General features: G+C 68.2%; 1 protein-coding gene across 1 annotated transcript; it reads left to right on the forward strand.

The window, feature by feature from the left end:
• The first annotated feature begins 5646 nt into the window (after positions 1 to 5646).
• On the forward strand, positions 5647 to 9114 carry LOC105866436 (putative aquaporin-12B). Its single transcript, XM_012755741.2, has 3 exons — positions 5647 to 6452; positions 7822 to 7938; positions 8791 to 9114. The coding sequence occupies exons 1-3, from the start codon at positions 5846 to 5848 to the stop codon at positions 8994 to 8996; spliced, it is 930 nt and encodes a 309-aa protein (XP_012611195.2). The 5' UTR covers positions 5647 to 5845; the 3' UTR covers positions 8997 to 9114.
• Positions 9115 to 9333: the final 219 nt, after the last annotated feature.

Consider the following 9333-nt stretch of genomic DNA (forward strand, 5'->3'; position numbering starts at 1 on the left):
ACTCACTCTAGCCTGGGCAACAGAGTGAGACTCTGTCTCAAAAAAAAAAAAAAAAGAAAGAAAGAAAGAAAAAAAGAAGAGCCCAGGCTCAGGGGGCGCCTCCTTGCTTTAATTCCTGGCTGTCCTGAGCCTCCTGATCCTGGAAAGTCCTCACATTCTAGTTTTAGTCTGGGCTTGCAAGTCATGTGCCTTGTGGTCCAGCTTGTGGGCTGCTGGGAGCCTGCCTGTGGGGTGGCAGACGGCTTGTTCCGGTGCCTGCTACCCACGGGCTCTGCAGTCCCCACCGCCCCCCTCCAGGCCCCAGGGCCACTGGGTGGGCTGAGACGTCCTGCCTCTGAGTCCGGGGCCGTCCGTGGCTTCGTGGACAGGGGGCATCGGCAGAACCAGCTCAGGGAGCTGGGGTGCCTTGGGGGAGGGGCAGGGGTGCCGCAGCCTTGGGGTCCTTCTTCTGTGTCCCATCCTCTGTCCCCAGAGGCCCTGCCCCTTGGCTGGGCCAGATCTTTCCTGGGCTTCGACGACCATCACAGAGCAAAGCCCAGAAACACCACGGCCAGGCTGAGCCTGAACCCTTCCCACGGCTGGTCCTGGGCCCGCCCACCACCGCACAGGCACCTGGCGCTGTCCGCCGGGCCCACTCTCCCCCTGCTCCCTGCCCCCGCCCGTCCACGGCCCGCAGCACCGAGAGAAAACTCGACCAGACCCCAGGTCTGGTCTTGTGTGTCCCCCACCACACGGGGTACCCGCCTGCCTACAGACTGGGCCTGGTGCCACCTGCCTCCCGAGGGGCTGCCTCCACCCCCCCAGGCTACCCTCTGCTTGGAAGGCCTCCTCGTGGGGTCCCCTGCCTGTGCCCCCTCCTCAGGTGCCCAAGCCCTCTGCCACCCTGCCCGTGAGCGGCTCTCCCCGAGCCCCTTGCCTGCAAAAAGTGGAGCAGAGGTGGGGCAAATGCCGAGTGGAGATGCCCCTCTCCTCCCTCCACCCTGCCCCACCCCTGGCCAAGTGACGCTCCATGTGCCCAGGAACAGGCACGGCCCAGCTTCCCTTCGAGCAGGTCCCAGCCCTGCGACTGGCCCTGCCCCTTCTGGTGCTGCCCCAGGGCTCTTGTACACGCCCCGATCCTCAGACCCTGCGCCCCCCCCACCAGGAACTCCTCCCTGCTCTCGCCGACACCCCTCCCCGGCTTTGTTGGGCACAGCGGAGCTGACATCCCCTCCGTCCCTGCCTCCCCCCGCTGGCCCTACACGACCGTCACCACCCCCCCCCAGGGACACAGAAGTCCACGCCACGACTCTTACCCTCGCACAGGGTTCCCGCCAGGCTGAGCAGCTGAGCTGGGCAGGATGTGGGGGCCCGGAGACACGGGCAGAACTGGGCCTGGTCCTGCCCAGCACTGGGCACTGAGGAGCGGGGCCCCCCCACGGCCAGCGTGGACCGAGATGGCAACTCTGGATGGGAAGGTTAACTGGCCAGGCGGTAGTAGCTTCCAAGAGCCCTGTGTTAAGGAGGATTCTGAGGCTCCGTCTGGGCGCACAGGCACGGGGAGGAGCTGAGCTGAGCCCCGCCCCCACCTGTGCCCCTCCCCCAGCTGCCTTCAAGGGCAGGAAACCAGAGCAGCGGGAGGGGTACAGGTGGCCGTCTCAGGGTCTCCTGCTGCGTGGGCTGCCAAGCACCGGCTGGCCGGGGTACACAGAGCCTCGGCAGGCGTGTCTGTGGCGGGGCCAGGCGCACACGTCCCGGCTCCCTCCTGCCCCTTCCCGGCTCCCGGCTTGGGGAGGCAGCCGGACTTTTGCAAAAGCCCTCCAGGAACACCGAGGGGAGGCAGAGGCGAAGCTCAGACGCCATCAACACCCCAGGAACTAACGGCCCGGCTCTGACTCCCGCTCACGTGCTCCGCCTGCCCCACCGCCGGGCCGGCCTCTGCCCCTCGTGGGGCCGGGCTCGGAGGGCTCAGGGCAGCCGGGCACAGTCGTTGCCAGCAGAGCCACCGCTATCGACAGGGACAGGCCCCGGGAGGAGACGGCGACTCGTTCTGCGGCCGCACCGACAGGATCTCGGGTCCAGGACGTGGGAGGACACGGGGTGCTTTACCTGCTCGGAGACGCTGTTCTGCGCTGCCGGGGTCTGGAGGAACAGCGGCCGAGAACCGCCCAGCGCCGGGCTGTGCCTGGCCCGAGGGGCGGGTTTGACTTGGAATCTGGGGGCCGACACGCCCCAACAGACCCTGAGGTGTTGTTGGGAGCCCCTGTGACATTTGACCCCACGTGCTCTGTGCATCATCACTTTGAGCCCCCAACCCTGGAGGCTCCCGGGGAGCGCTTGGAGCACACCCACTCAGGCAAGGTGCTGGCTTGCGGCAGCTCGCGGGAAGCTGATAAAGGCAGGAGGGGCTTTGCCGGCTCCCCTCAAATCACTCCCCTCCTGGGAGAGACCCGCCTGCCCGGAGCGTGGGCTGCTGGGCGGACACCAGCAGGCGAGTCCCAGCATTAAGTGAAGTTAAAGCCTGGCCTGGAGCTACAGAGTCCCGCTGCCAGGCCCCAACCTGGCTGGCCAGCCCGGGGCCGGGCTCCCTCCCCCGCTTCCGTGGGCCGCGTGGACAGGGCGGTGGGCCTGGGCTCCGGAAATCTCCGGATCTCTGGGGGGGTGGGGGAGGGCAAGGCCAGGAGGCAGCACCGCGTGGGAGGTTCTCAGCCTCCAGTCACGTGGCCACCGAGGCCACTTCCTGTGGCTGCTTCGACAAACCTGGTTCCGATGAGACCCAGAGGGTTCGGGGAGGCCCCTGTCTTGGTCCCCGTGGGGCCCAGATCCTCCCTGTGCCGGGCGGGCCGGGAGCCTGCGTGGCGGGGTGGGGGTGGGTGCGGAGGCCCCTCCCCCGGTGCAGAGCGCCCCGCACAGCCCACGCTCGCTGCAGCTGGACGGTCTCCGTGGCCCACGTGCACGGGCCCTGGGCACCCTCCCGTGCTGGACACGGTGCCACGGCCACCACCCCGTGGGGCAGCCACGGGGCCCGGAACTACAGCTGGAGGGAGCCCTGGGAGTGCGCCGTTCAGCACGACCGCCGTGGGGTGGTCCAGGCCTGTGCCTCCCCAGGTGGCGTGACCAGCGCCAGACGCAAGAAAACTTCTTCTGTAGGTTTCTATTTTTTACTTTTGTAGTTTCTATTTTTTATTTTTGTAGTTTCTATTTTTTATTTTTGTAGTTTCTATTTTTTATTTTTGTATTTCTCTTGTGTTTCAACTTCCCCGGCTGGGAGGACGCGCCGACCAGACCGCGTTCCTGCCTGTGGCGCCGGCGCCTCTTTGGAGTCTCCGTCCCAGGAAGGACAGAGCCCCCACGGAGCCGCGGCCACCACAGGCCACCTGCTCGTCCGGGGAGGCCGGGAAAAGTGACCCCCGCCAGGACACGCCGGGAGTCACTGACATAGACCCAGAATATCCTGGAGGTTCGAGGCTAATAATGCGCATGGGCTCTGCCAGCCAGAGCACGCCTGGCGGTGGGACACGCCACAGAAGTGAGAGGGGGACACGCCACAGAAGCGAGAGGGGAGCGTGCCTGGCGGGGGACGCGCCACAGAAGTGAGAGGGGAGCACGCCACAGAAGTGAGAGGGGAGCGTGCCTGGCGGGGGACACGCCACAGAAGTGAGAGGGGAGCACGCCACAGAAGTGAGAGGGGGACGAGCCACAGAAGCGAGAGGGGAGCGCGCCTGGCGGGAGACATGCCACAGAAGTGAGAGGGGGACAGGCCACAGAAGTGAGAGGGGAGCACGCCACAGAAGTGAGAGGGGAGCACGCCACAGAAGTGAGAGGGGGACGCGCCACAGAAGTGAGAGGGGAGCACGCCACAGAAGTGAGAGGGGAGCGCGCCTGGCTGGGGACGCGCCACCGAAGTGAGAGGGGGACATGCCACAGAAGTGAGAGGGGAGCACGCCACAGAAGTGAGAGGGGAGCGCGCCTGGCTGGGGACGCGCCACCGAAGTGAGAGGGGGACATGCCACAGAAGTGAGAGGGGGACGTGCCACAGAAGTGAGAGGGGAGCGCGCCTGGCTGGGGACGCGCCACCGAAGTGAGAGGGGGACGCGCCACAGAAGCAAGAGGGGAGCACGCCACGGAAGTGAGAGGGGAGCGCGCCTGGCGGTGGGACATGCCACAGAAGTGAGAGGGGAGCACGCCACAGAAGTGAGAGGGGGACACGCCACAGAAGTGAGAGGGGGCGCGCCAAGAAGTGAGAGGGGGGCGCGCCACAGAAGTGAGAGGGGGACAGGCCACAGAAGTGAGAGGGGGACACGCCACAGAAGTGAGAGGGGGGCGCGCCTGGCGGTGGGACATGCCACAGAAGTGAGAGGGGGGCGCGCCACAGAAGTGAGAGGGGGGCGCGCCACAGAAGTGAGAGGGAGGCGCGCCACAGAAGTGAGAGGGGGGCGCGCCACAGAAGTGAGAGGGAGGCGCGCCACAGAAGTGAGAGGGGGGCGCGCCACAGAAGTGAGAGGGGGACGCACCACAGAAGTGAGAGGGGAGCGCGCCTGGCGGGGGACGCGCCACAGAAGTGAGAGGGGGACAGGCCACAAAAGTGAGAGGGGAGCGCGCCTGGCGGGGGACGCGCCACAGAAGTGAGAGGGGTCCTCGCTTCGCCACGTCTCATGGGCTGAAATGACTTATGAGAGCTGTATAAACTGTGAACAGACTGAAGACGGGCAAGACGGAATAAAAACAAGGCATATAAAATTAAACGACAGGCAAAACCTTGACGACGGTTCTGACAGGGAACTCCAGGGGGTCCCTCCACAGGGCCCAGGGCCCACGGAGGAGGCTCGCCCCGCTTTTCAGCAGAAGGGTGACGGGAACCCCCAGTGCCACTGCTGAGGCTGGATGCAGAGGACGTGGGGTGATGGGTCCCCAGGGCTCCCGGAATCCGTCTCCCCCAGGAGCCCAGGGTGACCGTGCAAGTGGGAACAAACCGGCCGATTTCCCGGCTGGCGCTGACTGGTGCAGCCTCCTCGGTTGCCCAGTGTGGCGCCGCAGGCGGGTGGGGGCTGGGCTCCCGCTTGGGCGTGGGCCCAGGCTGTGCGGCGCCAGGGGCCCATCCGGTGAGGGGCCGGGGCAGCATCACGACCCCATGGGGGTGAGGGGCTGGCGAGGTTCCCCGCACAGCTCCCGTCCTCTGTGGGCATCCGGACTCAGTGGTGCCTCCCCGCTGGGGCTCAGCCCCCCGAGGGTCCGGGGCTCTGGCCAGAGCACCCACGGCGTCCTCCTCTGAGTGCCTGGCATGTAGGGAGGTCCCAGGAGAGGAGCTGCCTCCCTGGAGGGTGCTGGGGTGGGTGACCCAGAGGGCAGGTGGAGCCGGGGCCCTCACCCCGGTGCAAACAGCCCAGCTGCAGGGAGCCGGGGGCCCTCGCTTAGTTGGGGACAGAGCTCAGGTGCAGGGAGCCAGGGATGGGGGGACCCCAGCTTCAGCGGGGCACAGAGCAGGGGCAGGGCACTGGGGGACCCTGGCCCAGGTGGGGCCACGGCCCAGGTGCAGGCAGCAGGTGCGTCGTCCTAGTTCCAGGAGCACAGGTGTGAGTCACGGCGCTCAGGGGCTGGCTGGTGTCCAGCACCCGGGACTGGCCGAGCGGGCAGGTGCGTCCCGGCCCCGGGGAGGACGCCAGGCCCCAGGCGGTCCGTGTGAGCGCTCCCAACCCTGCACCTGGCCCTGCGGTGGGGGAGGCTGGAGGTGAGAGGCACAGGTGTGGCGTTCCCAGAGGTCCAGGGGACTGTCCCGCCACGTCTCCCTCTCTGGCCGAGCGGCCGGCCAGCCTCCTCCAGGGCCCTCAGCTGCCCGACTCAGGCGCTCCTCCGCCGGGCCGGGCGCATGGCTGGTCTGAACGTGTCCCTCTCCTTCCTCTTCTGCACCGTGGCCCTCTGCGAGGCAGCCAGGAGGGCGTGCAAGGCCCTGCTCCCCGCCGGCGCCTACGGCAGCTTCGCCCGGGAGGCGGCGGGCGCGGCCCAGCTGGGGGCCTGCTGCCTGGAGCTGCGGGTGCTGGCGGAGCTCGGGCCCTGGGCTGGGGGCTTCGGGCCCGACCTGCTGCTGACCCTGCTCTTCCTGCTGTTCCTGGTGCACGGGGCCACCCTGGACGGGGCCTCGGCCAACCCCGCCGTGTCCCTGCAGGAGTTCCTCACGGCCGAGGCGTCCCTGCGCAGCACCCTGCTGAAGCTGGCGGCCCAGGCGCTGGGCCTGCAGGTCGCCTGCGCCCTGACCCGCACCTGCTGGGCCTGGGAGCTGAGCGAGATGCACCTGCTGCAGAACCTCCTGGCCCAGGACTGCCGCTCGGCCCTGCGCACGTCCGTGCCCCACGGCGCGCTGGTGGAGGCCGCCTGCGCCCTCTGCTTCCACCTGTCACTCCTCCGCCTGCGGCACAGCCCTCCCGTCTTCAGGGTGCCCGCCCTGGCCCTGCTGGTCACCGTCACAGCCTACACAGGTGAGACCCGCTCCCCCTGCCCCCAGCACCGCCACGCCACGCAGCTGACGTGCACACCGTGCCTGTGGGCACCCAGGAGGGACAGCGCTGCTGGCCGAGGGGGCCTACGAGTCTACAGAGCGGGTGGCTCTCTCCGGAAGCTGGCTGGTGGACGGGGACCGCCGGGCTGAGCCTGGGAAGGGGCCCTGCCCCATGAGGCCACCTTCGGGCCGTGTCCCTGTCCCTCCCGGCTGCTCCTGTGCATCCCAGGAGATCCGTCCGTGGGCAGGTGGGGTGTCTGGCTCTGCTGCGGGAGCCCCAGTGTCCCTGTCACCCCTTCCGAGAGTGACAAGTCCCATGGGCTCTTCCTCTCTCATGTCCCTGCACTGCCCACCTGGCTTTCCCCACGCAGGCCGAGCTTGTGACCGAGCTCTCGGGGGTCCGCCGGCCCCCAGCCTCCTCTGACGGCTGCCCCCTGCTCCGCCCCAGCCCCTGTCACCAGCCCTGGGCCCCACACAAGAGCAGCCTTTGATTGGCAGGCTCCTGGGGGGACAGGTATCCTGCAGAAGGGGCTGCAGGGAACCCCCAGAAGTGGCTCCTTCATGCTCTTGGCGCCAGGGTGCGGGGGTAGGGGTGAGGGTGGACCGCTGGCAGGGCTGCGTTTCAGGGGCTGAGGGCCCGGTCAGGATAGAACCAGCACTGAGGACTTTGCACCACGCTGGCCCTGACCCACCCAGGGCGGACGGCACACGGCCTGGGCCGCAGAGGCTGCAGGAAGGTGCCACCGGAGGGTGTGCAGATGGGAGGGGCAGGGGTGGGCGCGCAGCTCAGAGGGACAGGACCTGTGACCAGACTGCCGGTGACACCCAGAGAGCTCCTGCAGACACGTCTCCCGGGGCCAGAGCGCCCGGCGTCATTGATGGGAGCTGCCCAGGCCCTGGTGTGCGTCCGGCTGGCTCCGGAATCTGTGTGCACAGGCCGCCTGCCTGGGGCTCTCCCTGTATCTGGCTTTCTGTCCCTCTCTGTCCCCACCTGACCCTCTCAAAGACCGCCTCCCGCAGGGCAGGGCAGCTGGGGACGGGGGCAGGCTCGGGACATGTTCCTGCCAGGGCTAGCATGGGGAGGTTGCCCCCTGACCCTGCGACCTTGGAGGGTTGCCCCCTGACCCTGTGATCTCAGCCATGGCCAGTCTCGATGCCCATCAGTACAGCGGGGCCCGCCGGGATTGCACCCCCAGCGCCCGCCCGGCGCCAATAGCCGTGCCCAGGCCTTTGCACGCGGGGCTCTCCATGTGGATTTCGAGGGGAAGGTCGGGGGGGAGGCTCCAGCCCCCGCCTGGGAGTCGCCGCAGGCAGGGTCGGGACCGGGGCTGCGTGTGCTCTGCCCACAGCCGGGCCCCTCACGTCCGCCTTCTTCAACCCCGCCCTGGCCACCGCGGTCACCTTCCACTGCTCGGGGCACACGGTGCTGGAGTACGCCCAGGTGTACTGGCTGGGCCCTCTGACAGGTAAGGGCGGGGCAGGGGCTCGGCTGCTGGTGCCCAAGCTCTCCCTGGGGAGGGGACAGGCCAGTCTCCTGGGGGCTCCTCCGCAGGGTGGGCACAAGCGGGCATGGGTGGGTGGGCGGGAGGAAGCCTCCCTGGGAGGGGTGCTGGGTGGCAGGTGGGGTCCCTGTCCTGGGCACCAGTCCTGGAGTGGGGGCTGCCCTTAGACCACACAGGGACCACCCCACCCTCCCTGGGCTGAGGCCGTTGGGGGTGGCCCAGCCCCTCGGGGTCCTGGTGATGCAGCCCTGCGACTCCCTGATCACAGGGGACCCTCTGCTCCCCTCCTGCCCAGCACAGCACAGCTGCCCAGAGGGTCCGCAGGGAGGGCCCTGGGCCGGGGTCACAGGGGAGGTCACGGAGCCAGGTCCGAGGCCCCAGTGCAGGGCAGGCCTCTTCCCACACTTGTTCTCAAGCCCCTGGCCCTGCCTCAGTCTCCACACCGGGTGGGTGACTGGGGCCTGGTGGGAGTCCGGAAGCTCCCTCCGCCTTCTGCTGGGTCCGCACGGGGAGCAAACAGCCGCCCCCAGGACGGGAGCTCCGTGCGGAAGGAGAGGCCGCTCAGGCTCTGGAGACCTCTAGGGACCCCCGTGCGGGGGATCCTGAACCCCGTGACCCACAGCCTGGTTAGACACCCACAGGCCCCTGCGGGCTTGTCTCCATCTCCAGGGTAGGACACCCGGTGGGAGGGTAACTGGCCAGGAAGGCCCAGACCAGGCCCAGCCAGGGGTCCCCTCAAGGGGTCTGCAGGGTCCCCTGTCCTGGGGGCCGGCCGAGCGTGTCCTTTTGTCTTGGGGGTCCTGCGGTGCCCCGCAGGGATGGTCCTGGCCGTGCTGCTGTCCGAGGGCCGCCTGCCCCGCCTCTTCCAGAGGAACCTGCTCTACGGCCAGAAGAACAAGTACCGCACCCCCAGAGGGAAGCCAGCCCCAGGCTCTGGGGACGCCCAGACCCCCGCGAAGGGGTGCCGCGGCCAGGAGCCTGGGCGCAGAGCAGTGGGGCCGCAGCCCCGGTGCCCCAGCTAGCGCCCGCCGGGTGTGGGCCCCAGACGGCCACGCTCTTGGCTGCACCCGCGACCTCCTGGAGCTGCAGGGGGAGCCCCGGCCTCCCTCCCCACAAACATTTTGCCAATAAAATAGTCCTTAAACCTGCCTGTCCCTGGCCTGACAGAAGCTTCTAGAAGGGCAGGTAGGGGTGAGGGGAAACAGCCGGGCCGGGCCTGAGCCACCTCCAGCTCCCACAGGCTCCTTGCCCCATTTTTTATTTTCTGAGCCAGAGTCTCACTCCGTCACCTGGGCTAGAGTGCTGTGGTGTCAGCCTAGCTCACAGCAACCTCAAACTCCTGGGCTCAAGTGATCCTCC

The sequence above is a fragment of the Microcebus murinus genome, chromosome 8, assembly GCF_040939455.1.
Source record: "Microcebus murinus isolate Inina chromosome 8, M.murinus_Inina_mat1.0, whole genome shotgun sequence".
Classification (NCBI taxonomy): Eukaryota; Metazoa; Chordata; class Mammalia; order Primates; family Cheirogaleidae; genus Microcebus; species Microcebus murinus.